This window comes from Cyclopterus lumpus, chromosome 5 (genome assembly GCF_009769545.1).
Source record: "Cyclopterus lumpus isolate fCycLum1 chromosome 5, fCycLum1.pri, whole genome shotgun sequence".
Lineage (NCBI taxonomy): Eukaryota > Metazoa > Chordata > Actinopteri > Perciformes > Cyclopteridae > Cyclopterus > Cyclopterus lumpus.
This window is the reverse complement of record NC_046970.1, coordinates 16,214,750-16,233,928: the sequence shown is the minus strand read 5'-3', so window position 1 is coordinate 16,233,928 and position 19,179 is coordinate 16,214,750. Positions and strand designations below refer to the sequence as shown.

The window sequence follows — 19,179 nt, the reverse complement described above, 5'->3', positions numbered from 1 at the left end:
GAAAGAACTGGGCTGATGCTGATTCTCATGAGAGATGTGGGTCACAATCTCCATAAAAGGATGAGCCAAATAAGCAATTCGGTGAGTTAGTGAACGAAAAGAATGTTTCCAATGTATCCACAGTTAAGTATTCACTTTGAGGCGTATACAATATGATATTCCTTGAATTAATCATGGGAAGATATGACCCAGTGTTACTCAGTACATGAATGAATGTTATTTTCTCGAGCGTGTGTATTGCTCTTCCAAACCTATTTTATTCATTACCCTGACACAAAAACACATGTGAAAATGATGAATAGATTATAAAAAATGCATAAAGCCGTTTGCTAATTTCCAACCATATCTCTATGCCTTCCTACACGCCACTGGTATTAAATGGTGGTTGTCATAGCAACAGGCTCCCAAGCCACAACAGGGATTTTGGAAGACAAATACAGATCAGCATAACAGAAAATCTCATATCCACCTTTCCTGTCAACCAACCTGTCTAAACCCCACGAACGAAAGTTTACATGATTGATTATTGCTTCTCTCATAGAAGATACACTAACATGAGCAACACATGGACTTGTTGTCACGGAATAACATACACTAATAGTATCATTGTATGCATTTTAGGGATGGGTGGCATGGGGGCTCAAAGAAGGGGTTCTAGAAAGCTGGGTTCTTCTTGTGTGGAGTTGTGCATATTCTCTCTCTGTGCCTCGATGGGTTTCCTGCACCAGTTAAAGTCCTGTTGGAAGAATAAGTTTGAGCATCTTACAACATTTCTATTTCTCAGGCGTTGTTTGGTGGAGCTTGAGAGGAGTGAGTGTATTTTAACTGAAATGAATACAGGTCGAAATAAATAACTTAATTTGTTCCAAAGTAAATGTTTTAACATTCCGATACAACTTCCCATTGCAGGTTGCAGGCATCCAAGGTTAGCCGAAGATCGACTGACCTAACTACTTTTATTCACGGCATTATTCATAATCAAAAATCCAAAACACTGTAGCCCACTGATATTTATAGAACATTAGTATTGAGAGTTACTCAGTTAAACAGTTTCAAGGAAAAGTTGATGTTCGTAAATCATTTTGTTTTATTGATCACGGAAATGTCTCTCTGGTCTGACCGTCTGGTTTGAAGCTGTATTGTAAACTCCTAGGACATAAAAACAAAGGACTGTGTAATTATGCCCATGCATGTAAAAACTAAACGCAAAAAGAAAATGTAACTCAATCCTTTATATTCTTTGACCCTATTAATGTAATAGAGTTCAGAAATCGTCATAATTAAACTTAACACAAGCTTTGTAGGGAGGTTGATGCCTCAGTAACTGGTGTGGACGTTTTTGTTCAATGTGCCTGAAGCTATGACACGGACAGGAAATGGCTGAAGGCTTTGTCAGTCCATCATTACAGTACACTCCAGGCACTGAAACTCACCACACACTGCTGAGCTGTTTCCAAAGCTCGGGCCCAGTGTGAAACTCAAAACTTGACAAAAGCTTCAGCAAATGTCGATGTGTGATTTTTGCAATCTGAAGGAGTCAAAACCATTGTTACTGAGGAGGAGGACGATAAAGGAGGAAGTAGTACTGCCTGATTCTCCTCTCTGTGTATTTGAGACCTCTTTGTACCGAGTGGATCCAATTATTATCATTCATTGTTACATTAGTTTGTATTTAGTTTATGTCACTAAAGTGGGAACATTCTTATTGACAAATACATTTACTTCACAGGATAATCCAATCAATTGCAATACTGCTTTCCAGTGAATCCACAATACAAATATTTTTAAAAAAAAACAATAAAACAATGAAAGAATGAAAGTGGAGGCATTTCTAGTGTCACAAAGTGATCAAGTATACAGGTGTCCGGATAAGCCAGTTAAAAGTCTGTTTTTGAGGCCAGTCATCACTCGCTACAATAAGAAATATTTGTCTGTTTCAGGAGGTTAGAAATAAAAAGAACATCACTGTGAACTTATTGTGATACTGTAGGTATCAAAGAATGTTTATGTGTTTAACATTTGTAACTGTGGTTTACTTTCTTGGCTTGATGATCTAAAATATGAAATTGATCCTTTGGCTCTTCAATGTAAGACAAGTTCACTTGTGTTTGTTAAAAGTGGATTTATCTTGACTCAATGTCCTGTTTAGTGGGAGTCTGACTCCTAATGTGATGGAGGTAAGATGTTCCTTTCCAATAGCGGTTGTTCGTGAAACTTGTGAGGTCTTACTTAAATAGGCTTTTGATCCTTTCTACTGCACGATTATTGACAATAAAAGCCTCACAAACTATATATTTGTCGGCAGGAGGGGGGATGCAGTCCTTGACAATCAATGTTGCCTAGTACATCGTATCTTATTTACAGGTGTGTGTAAATAATTAATTACTGGGCAGGTTCATGCCAAATTAATGTGATTAAAGTAGAGCATAGCTGTAGGCACATAATCCGTACTGTAGGTTTAACAGTATGTCAGTACCACGCAATCATGCTTCTTATCTTAGTAAATGAACGGTCTTGTAAATATTAAATGGTATATTCACAGAGGTTCCAGACAAGACAGTTTACTTTCAACATAACTTTTTCATGAAACCATCTTTTACTGTCAACATCATGACAGTATTGTATTACTTCAAATATACAATAAAACAGTATGGTTGTGGATTTGTCAAATAGCTGCCAAGTGTGTTGTCTCACCTTGATGAGCAACAGTAAAGAATTGGATTGAATGGTTGCCGGTGTTGTCCTCCTCTAATTTCAGATAAACAAGCTGCATCTAGTTGTTTAAGGGTCGTGCGACAGTGAATACCAAACGCTGCCTTATTTAACTTAACCAACTCACCTTTCTGGAACTTGATAACAAGGGAAAGCCAGCAGTGTGCCATGAGTATGACTCACCTGGATTGTATCCTGTCCCCCAAAAATACCACGGGCTGAAGCATCATCCATAAACAAAATAACTGAATGGATGAGGAGAAAGCATAGTCATTACTGCCAACACATGAACACAATTATGTAATATGTAGTATGTACCAGAAATTATTATCCTAAAAACCAGATTCCATATGACGTCATTTTCCGTTGTTGTCTTTTCTGCATGTAATAAAACAGAAGTACTAAAGTACCAGTATTTCCAAGGATTTTAAACTACTTTCAAATGGTACAATTGCCAACATGAAATAATTGCAGCTACATGGCTCCTGACATAGAAGTAAGATAGCTGAATCTCATTTATTTACATTGTTTAGGTGCAGTAATTGCAAACACACACGCACACAACAATGTTCTACCAATCGATATGAAAGCAAGTTATTACAATGGACAACATTGTGTGGAATCCTTCAGGTTTCTGGGCTCCACCACCTCCCAGGACCTAAAGTGGACTTGCAGTCTTTCCTCCAGCTCGTCTTTCATAAGGCAACAGGCAGGTAACATCACTGCAGAGCCATCACATCCTGGATACAACATGTTTGAACCGGTAGGTGCTGCAAAACCCTGTACACCAAAACAACATCGGTCTACACCAGTGCAATAACCTTATGGCACTAAGCATCCCAGTAAATGATGTATATCATAGTTTAAATACTCACTGTGATATCATCACGATCAATACAAATATAAGCATCTCTGTAAACGCTCATATCCACCTCATGTGAAGAAACCTCCCATGTTTAACCCATCACCCTTTGCACCATGGGTGCTGACGGAACCCGTTTCATCATTAGTGCAGAAGTAATTCTATAAGCCGGCACATTAACAATGCCAATGATGACATACAGTTTATCGCCTGAACATATTTTTACACACCTTTATTTGCAATTGTGTGCGCATCTCGATAACATAATCAATATGTCGGTCATATTCAGCATGTTGTGTGTATAACATGAATCTTTGCAGCAACAAAGTGTGCATTTTGTAAACTGCAAAATACCTCTGGCATACGGATAACAAGATGGATGATGAAAAACTCTTAACAAATACAGTTAGCTGTGTGCCTTATGTGGCCTTGTGCCTCTAAAGCACTTTCATTGCTGGGCAAATTTCTGTTTGCCTTTCAATATAATCCCATCTGTGGAGACATTCACTCAGAGAGCAGAGACGGGAACAAACATAACACTTCTCTCTATCTGTGACCTCCCAGCTCTTCCTCCTCCCTCTGAATGCAATGCAACAATGGAGAAGAGCAAAGGAGAGGGAGGAAGATTGCTTCACTATTCAGGTATCTACTGATGGTACACACGCTCAAGGATAGCAGGAGAAAGGCTACTAACACAAGAGATTTCACACAGGAAGTTAGGCGTTTACCAAATAAAGGATTCAGTCCATTTCTTAAGAGAATAGTGATTACAATTATTTATTTTATGAGGATACAGAATGACAGATTTGATTTTCACTAAATACACAAGAAGTAAACTTAATGTTAACATTTACTAGTAATTATAGTATTTTTGAAGATTATATACACATATTGTCTTAGAATTTAGTCTTTTATTATGAATTGTATTTAACTTTATTGAATTTAGAATTGTTTGGTTAATATTTCAGTTTTCTTATCAAAATGTAAAATTGATACATTGGCACATTTGTTGCAGAATGATTAAATATGCGTTCCTGCGTTGCATTCTTTTCCTGTCTTCCTCTGCAGACTGTTTCAAAACAAACCGAGAGACCTTGAGCAATGTTGAAAAACGCCAAGCTGTAAATTCAGAGAGTTGAAAACACCTGCCAGGAAAGGCTGAACATCAGTGAATCAGGTATGCTTTTTTTCTTATTCCTCAAGCCAGCTTATACCAAGCGGTAGAACATCTGATGCCTGGTGCTACCACTTATGTTTTCAGCTTCAACATGCACAGATTGCAAAAGCTCACTCGGTGAAAAAGGAACGGTCATCTTTGGAAATGTAGAAGCAGTGATCCATTTAAATTATCACTGGAGTAAAACAATTACACATAGGCACAGATGATTTTGAAGTCTATTCCACTTTTCTAAGGTCCCTAGACCAACGATTTGTTGTTATTAATGACATTTTGGAAGCTACACTGAGAGTGTGAATTGCCTGTCCTCATCTTGTGTTCTTCCATTTAGTCTGTTGAGGACACATTTGCATAAGTCTTGACAGTAAACAGGTAGCCACGGTTTCTTTCCCCTGTCCAGTTTGCCATGGATCACACAACAGCTGCTGGAAGATATTTGCAGTTTTGCAGATCTCAACCAAACCCTGCTTCAAAACCAGGGCAGTGGGAAATAAAAGTGTAAAATATTTATAAATATATACACTTGAAGACAACAAATGGAATTTTAGACCAGACACTTTAGGGATCTGCTCTCAGCGTGTTTCAGTGCAGCGATTCCCCCTCACTGTGCTACTGGGTTTAGATGGGGTAGTGTGTGCGTGTGCGTGTGCGTGTGCGTGTGTGTGTGTGCGTGTGTGCGTGTGTGTGTGTGCGTGTGTGCATGAGTGTGCTGTGTGTGTAAGTGGGGGAGGAACATATGTGGTGCTTGAGAATGAATAGAGCGTCTGAGACTTGGTGTAGGTGCTCAGGTGCTCAGGGACTCTTTGGTTATAATCAGGCTTTTCATTGATGGTTGGTTCAGTCATTCTTCAATTAAAGATGCTTTTCAGTTGCATCATGGGAAGTGTAGGATCCTATGTTTTTTAAACTTGATGCATGCTAGGGACTATTACTCAAGATATCATAGCCTCTGCTACTTTAATTGTGACTAATATTTCGTAAGGTGTTAATCCCCCAAGTTGATGAAAATGTGTGTGCTGCTAAATACATTGACTAACCCTTCAAGCTAGTTAGAGCCAAGAGGCCAAGAAGCTGGGGTTTCTACTACCTACCAACACACTTGTGTATCCATAGTTGACTGAGAGTGCTTATTTTCTCCCTTAACATCCTAAAGACATGCAATGTGTCTTCTGCATTGAAATCAAATCCTGAACAGCAGCAGAACATTGCTACTAAAAAATAATTGAAATCATAATAATAGCAGAGTGATGGAAAAATATTGTTTTGATGCCACTGTGCTGTTTTTCAGTATAACCTTTTTACCCAAAGCTGATGCCAATCTTTATTTTCAAGTTTTAATTTCAATTCCAGTGTGCTTGTTTTATGCCAAATTGTATTTTAAATGTCAACAGATGTATTCAAACCCAGAGGCTGCAGTTAATTATGAGATCACGATGACGAGTTAGAGGACAAATCTGTACAAAATCAGACTTACTTGAAATACTTTATTTAATGGTTTTGGTTGCTTATTGCCTGAGGTGTAAAATGGGTCTTTTTCATGGGTTCATGTGCATACTGTTTATTTATTGACTAACCTCTTCTTTTCCACTACTCGCCTCTTCTTCATCATATGCAGTCTACACATTCTAGTCAGGGATTTCTATTATTTCTTTGACGTCCTGATGGTATTGAAAGAGCAGATTACTTAAATAAAAGCAAATCTCAAATGCAATGGTAGTTCACAGCAAGACATATCCATAATTGTGTATTTCTGGTCAGTATCTAGCTACCGACATCACCTCATTTCCAAATCCAGAACCTCTACCTGAATACAACTAGAGCCTGCCATCATCACTGCCACCTTTTCAGTACCTGAAGGCAACATTTTTTTTTAGAGCCATACATTATTCATAGAGAATATCACAAATGCTAGATACACAGATTAGACAGAAGCATGCAGTTGACATAACTCAGACCTCTAACAGTGTGTGTTTTTCCTCTCATCCAGCTGACCGAAAGGGCTGTACTGCCTCTGGCCTGTCATTTGCTTTGATGATACACTTCATAAGGACTTGTCTTGCTGTAGTGATCTGCATTTTTTTCAGGACAAAAACAGCAGTTGTGAATAAATGCTAAGAAACATGTAAAGAATGTTCTGTATAAATTCAGGATGAGGCTTTAAAAAACAAGTTTAGCGAAACCTCAATTGGTTGACACGCAAGTATCGTGTACAATCGACCATTTACAGTGAAACCTAGAGCAAAGTTCAAGCTTGGCAGGAAGCAGATAACATGCAGCAGTACACCAGAGCCAAAGTTATTACCCCTGGTAGAAATATATATATATATATATATATATATATATATATATATATATAGATAGATAGATAGATATTTGTATTTATTTATTTATTTTTGTTTTGTTAAACTGCATTCATTGTCAGTCTAAAAGTTGAAAAATCAGTGCATAAATTCAAATATCCCATGGATTGTTTAATTTGCTATGAAGATCATTGTAATTACATGCAGGAAACATGCACAGTATGGATTGTGTTGATTGAGTTGAAATTAATGGATACGTTTGCTCAGGTGAATATATTGCAGTTGTACGGTTTATGTAACCCATTTGTGTTGAGCGACCATCTGCCGTAGTGCAGCAGACGTCACTGCCGCAGCCATTGAAGCGTGCTTAAGAAGGAGGCATCGGTTGCCCTCTAGTGGTAATGATAGGTACTGGATGTGTTTCTAATGCTCGATGATATCTGACCAGCACGGGCAGCTTGCTGTATGATTCCGTAGTCAGTCAATGACTCAAAATCATTGAGTTACTCTGCATCCAGTAGGATGATTTCACATGTCCACGTCCTTTTGTATTAAGTCCACATTATATAGCCTATGAAGAGATATAATCTTTATTATATCCCCATTCAGCAGGAAAATTGTGTATACAAGAAAAAGGTGGACTCTGTTATAGAACCTGTGTTTAACAGTCTAATGCAATGGTTTAGATACATATATTTATATAACAGCACAGAGTCTCACCTCATCCAAGTTTGAGAACAATTGCATATTTTACATTCATTTTGTCACACTCCATTTCGCTACAAATAAAACGTGGTCACAGGGATGGGGAACTTCCAGCGTGGTTTTGTCTCGGATCCAATAAGAGTTTGTTGTACCTACAGTGTCTTTTAAATCAGTAGCCAAACCTTCAATGTGCTGGGTCTGTAGAAAAGATCAACAATGTATGTGACGCATGATTGGATCCAGGTGTCACTGCTCCTGTGTGCTGTCCAACTTTAATCCAGATCCTGCGTTCCTATTACAGAGTCTTTGCACCCTCAGCTGTCTGTGTCGAAGTCTGAGGCCTCAGCCTCATCTGCAGATCCAGTCACAGGCGGGTAGGGCCGTGGCTGGTCTAAGTTGACATAGTTTACTTTCAGATTTATGTAATGCTCTCCTTCCAGACAGGACAGGATGTGTTGCACTTCTGTAACTAGGCTATTGAAGCTCGGTCTGCACTCAGGCTCCGGGTCCCAACACGTCAGCATTATAGAGTAGCTGTGGAAGGAAAACATGTGTCAATGAGTGAATGAGCAAGTACGTCAGTAAATATGTAAGCAGGTAAGAGAACTATCGGATGCCATTGTGAGCTTAAAAATATTATATTTAATTGAGATTGAGATAATGATGATAAGATACTGCAACAATTGCGGGTTGTCATAATGGCATGTGATGTTTACAGGGTGCAGGTATGATTCTTACAGAGTATCAGGGCAAAACTGTGGCTGGGGAAGCCGACGTCCCTTCAACAAGTAGTGTGTGATGTCATAGGGGTCCACATTTGGATATGGGTTAGCACCTCTGGTCAACAGCTCCCACATTAAGATGCCATATGACCACTGGGAAACATAAATGCAATATATTGTAGATATGTGATAGTTGTAACAAGCATATTTTAGTAGGCTGGGTAAAGAATACTCACCACATCAGACTTGATAGTGAACTTTTGTGTTTGCAAGCTTTCAATGGCCATCCACTTCACTGGCAGTTTTACCCGTTTGTGATCTTGAATGCTGTAGTACTCCTTGTCATAGATGTCTCTTGCCATGCCGAAGTCAGCAACCTTTACTGTGAATGTTTCATCAAGCCTGAACAGAGAAGGCACCTTAATTTACACCATTTTTGATGAGCAGTGAGGTCTCCTTCGAAATGTTCTATGCACAGGTGCATGCAGAAATAGTTAAATGCATGAGGGTGGCATCAATTGTATCTAATTGTCTCTAAGATAGCAAAAAGGGTATAGGGAAATGGTTTAATGTTTAAGGAAAATACAAGCTGTATATGTATACCCTTTGAGTTCCTTTTACTAACTTTGTGAAGTTGTTTTTAAGGATTAACACATGTCTCTGTGCTGTAGTAGATCAGTACAAATTATTTATTTATACATGACCTTCTGGTGTGACAACAGCTTCTCCACTGACATGTCACAGGCCTGTAATCAGTGTATGATTCACACTCACATGCAGTTACGGGCAGCCAGGTCTCTGTGGACAAATTTTTTCTGGGCTAGATACTCCATCCCCTTGGCAACCTGAAGCCCAAAGCCGATCAGGTCTTTCACTGTTGGGTTCTGTGAAGGAGGACAAGGAAGTATCAAATAGACAAACGGCCATGTTCTAAAGTATTACAAATATGCAGAAAGCTTCTTTGCGTAATTTACCCTTTTCTCACAGCGGATGAAGTGACGCACGTCTCCATGCTTCATGTACGGTAGAACCACCAGAGGGAGCCCTTCTTTAGGCAGCATGATGCCCAGTAGAGACAGGATGTTGGGGTGGTGGAAACCTTTCATGATAATGCCCTCTCTGAGGAACTGGTCCACCTCCCCCAAATCTGTGATCCCTGTTCATACAGCACAGGCGGTTATAAAATTAATCCAACAGCCAGGAGCTCATATGATACTGATTACATTTATTTTAGAAAGGGTATTCACATACTGTTCAGTGATTTGACTGCACAGTGGGTCTCTTGCTTATTGCTGTCTATCAGGTAACCATGATAAACGGTGCCAAAGTGGCCTGCATAACAAGAAAATGTGGTTATTGTGAATATTTGGTACAAAAATATTCAAAGGAAAGAACAAAAACAACAAATATAAAAGACAAGACACTTACCTTTGCCAATAATCTGGCTATCCTCAATCCGGAGCATCTCAGCCGGGATCAGGACATCTTTGACTTCTTCAAGAAGTTCAGAGCTCAGACTGACCATTGAGATGTTGTCCCGGGACATTAAAGGAATGGAAAGATGATCATTGCTGGCAGCATACAATATACCTTGGAAGGCCATTCCTCCTGAACCTGATGTTTGACTGGACAGATCTACTGCAGCACACAAGAGACACGCACAAGGGAACCACTTCATGACAATGTTGGACTCAACAGGCCCTCGCATATTTTGTTAGTTCTCTTACCAAACAGACAACAGTATGTCATACAATCTTCTAATCTAAAAAAGTTTGAAGAGACCATCCAATACTGATGAAACTAATGAACATGTATTGAGCAGCTGCTGCTGATGATTACAAGTGACAGTACAATGGATAATGAATGAATGAATTTGGATTTCTCACCTCGTCTGTAGTCACCTGTCGGAGAGACATCAACACCGCTGCCCATTCGGTGCCGTGAAAGCCTTGTTGACAAACGATTCTCTATGTTGGCTAAAAGGATGCACATGATGAATTCAATTACTAAACTATGAAAATATGCAGTAAAGTAAGTCTAAAGGTGTCATCACAATTGCAAGTGTTCTGGATTTCCTTACCTCTCTTTTTCTTCCTCAAATGGATCATCACAAGTAACGCAAGGCCAGCACCCACTACCAATGCGGCAAAAATGCCCAGCACAATGCCCGCAATTACAGTGTTGTTGTTGCTGTCATCGTGGACTACTTTACCCACATCGTGCACCTCCCCATTCACGGACACCTACAGCGGTGGAACAGTTGAGGACCCTCATGAAATGCATTTAAATGAGTATAAAGTTAATCAGGATAACGTTGATGATTTAAAAGCAGACTCTCTCACCTTGACAGGCAACCCCTCGCTGGGAATAAGCAGGCCTTTGGGTATCCTGCAGGTCAGCTCATTTAACAGAACCTGGGCGTTGCAGTTCACACCCCCAATGGTCATTGTGATCTTCATACATAAACTCACTGTATTCAGTTTGTTATGCTATGTTACATTTGGGGGGAAAAAGAGAAGAATGCCCGGATATTAATAATTGGGCTGTGTAAGTATGGTTGTGATTGAGATTTGAATACAACAAAACTCGTTATGTAAAAAAGTAAGCGTAGAGTGTGTGCATAACATACATGCAGTGAAACTTCCGTCTCTCCTGGTTTTAGAGGTAATTCCTTGTCTTCATTTTCAAAAGGAATGATTTTGGCATCCGGGTAGTAATCAAAACGACTCGTCCAAAGGTTACTTTTCCCATCCATGTGAATAAAAAGTTCTCCCGTGTCAGACTTCTCTTCTGGCATTTCCTCAGGAAAAGCAGGGGCCCAGCATTCCATATGTGTGGCATTACTTGTGTCGCTGCAGACCTGAAGGGAAAAAAGCACATCATGTATTATTTGAAATCACAACAACCGTATATATATCCAGTTTTATTTGAAACTAAAAGAACGAGTATGACTGGCCACTCATTGCTGAAATAGTTGAATGAACTGGTTTGAATTTAACTGAAATTAAAGTAGTTTAATTGAATAGTGTACAGACTTACACAAATATAAAATCAAAATGTTAACTTACTCGTTCAAGAAACTTCATGTTGGGATTTTTGTACTGAACCACAGTTTTGTGGGCAGAGTCAAGATTCGTACCTTCTATCACCAGCTTGGAGCCACTGTATGTCAGTACAAATGAGCAATATGTTATTATTATGTGCAAGCACCGTGTTATTAAGTTTATGATATCACACAATAATACGACTGGGATCAGCGGCCTAACCTTTGGAAACTGCAATGAGGGTGTACATCGGTTATAACAGGATTTGTCTTGTAGAAGAACGTCTTGTTGGTCGTCACTTGAAAGTTGTCAATGAAGAATATCACCGGTTCCTTCCCAACACCTGCTGCAGCTTCTGTGATGCAGACGATTGAAGAACCACCGCCTCCTTCAGGAGCACTGAAAAGAAGAGAGATAACCAGAAAGCAAATGTGTACAATAAAGGGGTATCTGAACACAGTGAAATGAATGTGTTAGATACCATTAGTCATGTGATTTCTTCGATCTTGCTCACCTTTGGATGTTGCACATTTTGTCAGCAAGGAAGACATTTCTCTGTATCCCAGAATGAAGATATCTGCCTGTCAGTGTAATCGTCGTTCCTCCAAACACAGGTCCATAGTCGGGCCTGATTTCCGTGATGCTCGGCTCCTGGTTAGAAAGAGGTGAAACTTTACAATGTTACACTATACAGATCATTGAGGCAAATAAAGACCATACACTTAACTCATTTTAAAACAGGTTAAATTACATAAATGTTATCATTCCCACCACAAAAGAAAAGCCAGGCATCTGTGCTGTGCCTTCAATTGAGTAGCGGCCCTCCACTTCCCCCTCGTGTACCTCCAGAGTGATAGTGAGGTTCTGGTTTTGTGTGTTTTCCTGAATCTTGCATACTAGACTGTATTAAAAGAAACAAGGAACGACATGTCTGTGAATTCAATAGATGAAGATATTCCAACAGATAGTCAGACAGAAATTAACACCAGCAAATGTTGCAATGAGACATGTCCACAGTTTTCATACTGTGAAACAATTTCGTTAGGGAAAAATATTGCTATTTTATCTCACTATGAGAAAACCTTTTAATAAATCCAAAACATCCCAAATCGAATAACTAAATAGTGACACTGTCTAGGACTCTAACATCGATCCACAGCGGCTCTCGTTTTGAATGCATTTTTGTAATTTAAGCTGATATATCACTCTTCCCTCATTAACTTGTTGGCTTGTGGCTAGCTGTGCTCCAAACTTCCGACATAAATGCTGAGAAAATGAAATGTGTCTGACATTGTGTGCATGAATGCTACTCACACTTTACTACTGCTCTTCTCTGGCAGCACCCTACACAAGGTCCCAGAGCCCACCGTGACGATGTGGGTTTTGCTGCTGATGATGGCGGGTCGCAGAGGAGACTGGAACTCCGTGCCACACAGTGTCATTTCTGTCTGAGCACCAGCAGGTGCCATTTTAGGAAAAAACTGCAAAGGAAAGGGTTTTCATCCAGAGCAATCAGCGTCTCAGTACAATCAGTACTATTATAGTGATCGGTGTAACTTTGACTCACAGGGCCTCGTGCAGGACACAATCTAAAAACAAAATGCCCTCTTAGTTTTGTTCTTATCCATGATTTGTTCTTTTGTTTTGTTAGTACACGTTTTTTTTTTTTTTACTCTTTTAGGAGCGGTCAAGACTAGGTTAAACATCTTGTCTTTACAGTCCAAAAATTGTTTGTACAATGAAAGGAAACACACGTTTAAAATAGAGTAACTTAAAAAAAGACATTTCATATCATATTTAGAGTATTAATTATTATTGGATTATTACATTTGTGGGCTGAATAAATACTATGGATCCAATTAAAACTATAAAGGCCTCAGATGATATTGTGTGCGTTCAACCTCTGAATGGTTTATTGCTTTTTGGTGGCATCTTTCCAATTCTTTGGCCACAGCACAACACCTGCCATTTATATGGTGTTTAGGGTGGGCGTTACCTATTGTAGTAATGAACAATCGGCCTCATGACTTTTCTTATTTATTTGAACAGAAAATATAGCAGAAATTGAACAGGATGTTGCTGCATGAGACCTGTGAGTTTTTAAACTTGATGCAGTCGCTAATCAGTTCAACTAGCTACAGACCTACCTCTGTTATCAAAGGTGCACATGAGTCTTTGTTCCACTGAGAGGCACACTCATGCTGCCTCGAGCAGATTCCTGAACACCAGCCACAGTTCATGAAGCGTGGAGCCGTCAAACATATGGAGCATGCCATAAAATGTGCACACCCTGGTCCTGCAGAGGGCACCCTGAACATCTTGATGAAGGAGAGAAGAAGACGAGGGTGGATTCAGCCACACGTAATAGAGAAAAACAGTAAGTAAGGTAAGTAAAAGGTAAGCAGGGAATTATGGATCCTCTCCTACAAGTCTAGCCACTATTCTGCAGAAAAGCATTTTGAAATCATACTTTTAACACAGTTTTGACAAGACACTGACAAATGTACACCTATTCTAAGTTGACTATGTGTGTGTTTGCCATTTTGATGAAGATGCAGTAGGGTATACAAGCAGTATACCCTCAATAGATTTGACCAAATGTACCTTATTTCCTACCACGAAGAGAAGTGACTCGTTTGAGTACACATCTGCTGTCCTGGACACTTGGCTTTCCCCAAGAGAGTAGTTGGCAAAAACAATAGGTCTGTACAGAGCAAGAATCACCTAAACCACACAAAACAGAGAAGGAATGTCACAAGGATTTACATTTTTGAGAGTCTTATTAATATACACGTGCTTCTGGCTGACTAGAGTAACAATAGCATGTTTTATGTTTAGTCATTTTAAATTCAGTTTATTGTGACTACTGAAGAAGACACTTGTATAATACATTCAAACTGCAGAAGCACACACTTAATTATTATGTTATGCTGCTACCTGTAGTATTCGGCCATCTGAGGTACCAAAGTGACCCAGCGTGTGATTCCCAATAGTGGTGACCAGGACAGCAGTGAAAAGGACGTCTCTCATCTGCCTGTTGAAGAGGTCTAGTCTGTAGTACGGCTTTGACACGAAAGTGGGTTTGACACTGCATGTGTCATTACCTTCAGAGCTCTGTGCAAGCAGGAGATACACATACAGAGCAAGGGTGTTACTTTTTACATCACTACATCTAAAGTATCTGCATCTGCCAGCATCAGTCTCCTTCTAGGAAGGAAGTGCTCTGAAGCCTCACCTCCAGTCATATAGTAACAAACCGTAAGAGGAACAAGGTCATAAAACAGCAGTGACCCCGGCTCCATATGTTGACTTTGTGACTGATTCTCAGTGCGGATCGTCATTAACTGAAACTGGACTTTCCATACTATCACACACAAAAACAAAGTTGATGACTGATGTGTCAGAGCATACGTTTGGTTGATAAAGAGTAATTATTCAAAAAAGACTATATGTTAAACTAATAATAAACATTCCACTGCAAAGCAATTTAGCTGACCTGCCCCAGCATGCCCCTGTTTGCTTCCCACCATTTGACAGCTCTATATTCCCGTCATTTTATCTTTCAGTCACTTAGTATTTCAGCATTTGAAGCTTGAATACATATGGTATCGAAGTTATTTTATTTTGCATGCAGCTTTAAGATAGATTTATGAGTTTTTCATTTACCGATGAGATGAAAGATTCTTTCCTCCCTATACTCTTCACTTCTTCAATATTCTAACCATTTCCTATTCAAATAACATGTGTAAAAGCCAGGCACAGTCTATCACTGTTCCTCCCTTTGGAATTCCACCTTTTTATCAGCAGGATTTATAACTTGTGTTTCTTGGCACACATTGCTGTAGGTGTACACATGGCTGCGAGAGCTCAAAGGACACAGTTTGAACTCCACAAAAGGGAAAAGACCACACCTTTATCTTTGTGTCGAGCACCACAGCCAAATGCTCTATTACATGAGGGTGTTTTGAGAGTGAACCCTGCATTTTTATTTTAGGTTTAGATATAAACCACCTTGTCGTCTTTATCTTCCAACAATAGCTTATCAGTTAAGTGTTCTGGGCAGGAACATTGGAGCAACCGGATGAATCCAATGTAGTCTAATCATTGAGCCTCTAATCTTTATAAAACAGTTTTCATATCAAAGCTCTGTACTGTAAACAGTTACCACCCATTCACAGAGAAATACTAAAACTCAACAGAGCGGAGAAACGGTGTGGCAATGTGCAGGTCACACTACTGACTCATCCACCCCTCCCTACTCTCTCACACACCTTCATCAGAGTTGCCCACAGACATACCCTAATCCAGTAGTCAATATTTACTTTACACTATCCCTTATTGCACAAGAGGACGATATAAAACCTGAAGCTTAATGATAAACTACAATGTTCCGGTCCCAGGTGACTTAATTACACAGTGTTTGTCAGAATAGGTCACTTCCTATCTGGGCGTAGGAGGACCTTTGCACTGTTCCTCTGCTCTGACAACAGTCTGGCATGAAAAAAAAAAGAGTTACTCACTTCGTGTGGGCAGCTCTCGCACGGCTGGAAGTGACAGAGACCTCTAGACAGCTGCTCTGGACCTGAATTGCAGCAGGCTTCCACACCTTTGTCTATCGCATGGTTTACTTCAGCCAAAGGGAAGGCACACAGGGCTGAGTTCTTTTTAGGTTCACCATGCGCATTCATCTCTGCAAACACCCCGTACAAGATGTCTTCTGTCTCAGTCACCCTGACCTCTTCTGCCAAGTCCTTCCCCATTCGCCCAAAGTATGCCGCCTGTAGCCCGTTATACACAATGTCTTTGTAATCCTCTCTCCGTCTCCTCCTGCGCTTTGGTTCATAGCGGCACTCCAGGACCACCTCTCTGTACATCCATACCTCTGGAATTGTTATCGGTAGTCGTCCAAGACGAGTCTGAAAAGCTGAGTTGCTCTTGGATGGGGTTTCTCTCTGCAGGGACAGGAAGTAGACATACTCCTTGGTGGAGAAGCTGTAGATGTAATCAATCTTGTAAGAGTCCCGTAGACCTGGGAGCACTGTCAGGCCAGTCATGACCATTTGAAAGCCATCTTCAGTTGCAAGTGGCCTCACCACTGATATTGACCTCCTTGGATACCTCTGTGCCACTTCGTCATTGACAGAGGCTGCGACAAATAAGAGCAGTGTGGCTTTCTGTTCAATGATAATGACTTTGGTGCCGAGGGGGCTGGCCAGACAGTCTGGACAGCTGGTTGGAGAGTTTAGCTTCTTTTTGTATAAACACATCGGCTCAGACTGTGGAGAGCCAGTGTCAATGAAGTGGCAGATCCCATGTTGAGTACTCCCACAAATGAACAAGTACGGAGTGGGAATTGCTGAGAGATCCAAAAGCAGAACCTTATTGTCTGTATCCACGGGATCCTCAGGATCTATTTCTATGTCACACAACCTACAGGTTTCACAGTCAGGACTGCCAACAGGTCCAGTTTTCACCTCCCAGATTTTTTCCATTTCATAGTTGACAGCCTTTATTGCATTCTGACATGCAACATAGACGTCTGACCGATTCTCCTCCCAGTTCACAGCTATGTTCTGTATAGGTTTGTCCGCCTGGAAGTGGGGCAGGGAGTATTTTACAGTGAAATCCAGCTTCCTGGGCGGAGTAGAAGCACATGTGTGCTGCCCTAAGGCAGTTTGTGTTTGTATCCATATGCATACTGTCACTAAGGCGGCCCAAGTGACCATCTCCACGTCACAGCCCACCGTGATTGAGTATCACCTATAAGATACTTTCCTCAAAGAGAACATTCTGGAGAACCAGAATGTGGTTCTGCACCCGTCTGTGAGGGAAAACACAGAAGGAATGTTGAGATTTAACAGACAGAGAGCAGTAACATTTTAATCTCACATTCAACAGAGATGCTTTGCTTTTGATGTGGAATTGGATACTGTAAACATCTTAGCTTGTTTAAACTGAGAAATGCAGCATGGGGTAGTGAGGAAAGAGGAACAGGTATCAGCTGCAGAGTCCCATGATGGAGTAGATGCTGCTTTTTCAGACAAATAATACTTGACAAACACAAATATGACGTAGCTGTGAAACTGAATGGGTTATTGAGCTGATAAAGCTTAGAATAACAAGTTGCTAGAGTCAAGATACAATCTAGCGTGGGCAAGACATAACTTGCTGCAACATGCGGAGTAACTATGGAAATGTTCAGGCCTCCAGTCATACACGGAATAATAAAGAGAAATAGCTTAGCCTAAATTAATCAAAAGGTAAAAATGCCAAAATTCATGGAAATGTATTTATGCAAATGATAATGATCCTGTATCAGAATGTGAATACATCATTATGCAATGTACAACTATTTTTCAACATTTTCAAAACAGAGACTAAAGTCTGCTGAACATTAAAGTCAAGATGATTAATAATGATAATGTATATTTATAATAACAAAAATTGCATTTCCTGTGCAGGTAGACGATTAACTGTGAATTATGAGAAAGTGTGTTCAGTCATTCATTAACGTGGACCAACAGCTACTGTAGACATCTTCCTTAACAAATGTAGGCTATTTAAAAAACAATCTTCTTACCTGTCGTCGTGATTTGACCAACAGTCTCAAAATGTGAATTATTTGAGATAAATTTCCTGTGTTAGTGACGATCCATTCACTGACCTACAGTTGTGTTTCACCTGACAGCACCGAAGTCCCACTGGCACCGAGTTTACACTGATAAAGAACTACATCTAGGCTTTGGTATGAACGACAGTCTTCAGATGAAAACAGGAGCTTACACTAACCTTCAAAATAAAAGCGCTCCTGGAAAAAGTCATCATGGTGGGAGTGATTAATGATTAGTTTCTAATGTTTTTAGCAAGATTTTCAGTCACCATCGCTAATACCATTGTTCATTTGATTCATGATTTATGACTGCTTTTTAAAAATTCAATAATAATAATAATAGTTTTTTCCCCGTGAGAATTTCATTTCACAGAAGTAGGCAACGTGAAATAGTCTGAAGAGGGAGGAAAAAGATGAAAGTGTGTATTTAAAAAATAAAAGAGGAACACATTAAGAAATTATTGTGATTGCATTTTAAATAAATGGTATGCGTTCCAATTGAAAACAGGATTTGTTGATATTACAAGCCTATGATTTACTAATAATTGCTGTAACAATTAAACACACAGATCATGACCACAAATCAGACCTACAGTTCACTGAATGACATTCGAGTCCAAGTAACCATTGTGGAAAAATTTAACTGAATTCAAACATCCTTAAAGCTAAGCAGCACTGTGATCTTAGGTTTGAGTAAGTGTAACATTTATTCAGATTGTCCATATACTTCGTCCTTGCATGAACTAACTTGGATAGATTTTTTCTTATACTATACTATACTAAACGTATATTTACAATTCCTTAATATTCTACCGTTGGATTAGCAGACAAGTATTAGTACCAATCAGGAAAACCTCTTTTGGAGTAAGATTTCTGATTTATTTTGAAAGTTGAAGACCGGAAATGCTATAGTCTTTCTGAGGTGCTTGACTCTAAAGTGGTCGCTCTCCTGACAAGCCGCGCCCGCAACAAGGAAGTTTGAAATAGTTGCGAAATCCGACTAAAAAATATCCTCTTAATTTCTTTCCCAAGAGTCATATCATATCG

General features: G+C 39.7%; 1 protein-coding gene across 3 annotated transcripts; it reads right to left on the bottom strand.

Annotated features, from left to right (window-relative positions):
* Window positions 1–7,610: 7,610 nt before the first annotated feature.
* Window positions 7,611–18,234, bottom strand: LOC117731243 (macrophage-stimulating protein receptor-like). Of its 3 annotated transcripts, none has more exons than XM_034533462.1 (21): window positions 18,103–18,234; window positions 16,043–17,343; window positions 14,460–14,636; window positions 14,127–14,246; window positions 13,670–13,840; window positions 12,837–13,003; window positions 12,294–12,423; window positions 12,037–12,173; window positions 11,745–11,921; window positions 11,547–11,640; window positions 11,108–11,338; window positions 10,821–10,967; window positions 10,559–10,721; window positions 10,365–10,454; window positions 9,907–10,116; window positions 9,730–9,810; window positions 9,453–9,634; window positions 9,253–9,362; window positions 8,715–8,880; window positions 8,495–8,631; window positions 7,611–8,290 (listed from the first exon to the last, which is right to left on the bottom strand). In XM_034533462.1, the coding sequence occupies exons 2-21, from the start codon at window positions 17,246–17,248 to the stop codon at window positions 8,071–8,073; spliced, it is 4,116 nt and encodes a 1,371-aa protein (XP_034389353.1). In that variant the 5' UTR covers window positions 17,249–17,343; window positions 18,103–18,234; the 3' UTR covers window positions 7,611–8,070. The 3 variants fall into 3 exon arrangements, with proteins under 3 accessions (XP_034389353.1, XP_034389354.1, XP_034389355.1); XM_034533463.1 differs by having other exon boundaries at window positions 9,907–10,113; XM_034533464.1 differs by lacking the exon at window positions 18,103–18,234 and having other exon boundaries at window positions 14,460–14,556; window positions 16,043–16,128.
* Between the last annotated feature and the right edge of the window lie 945 nt (window positions 18,235–19,179).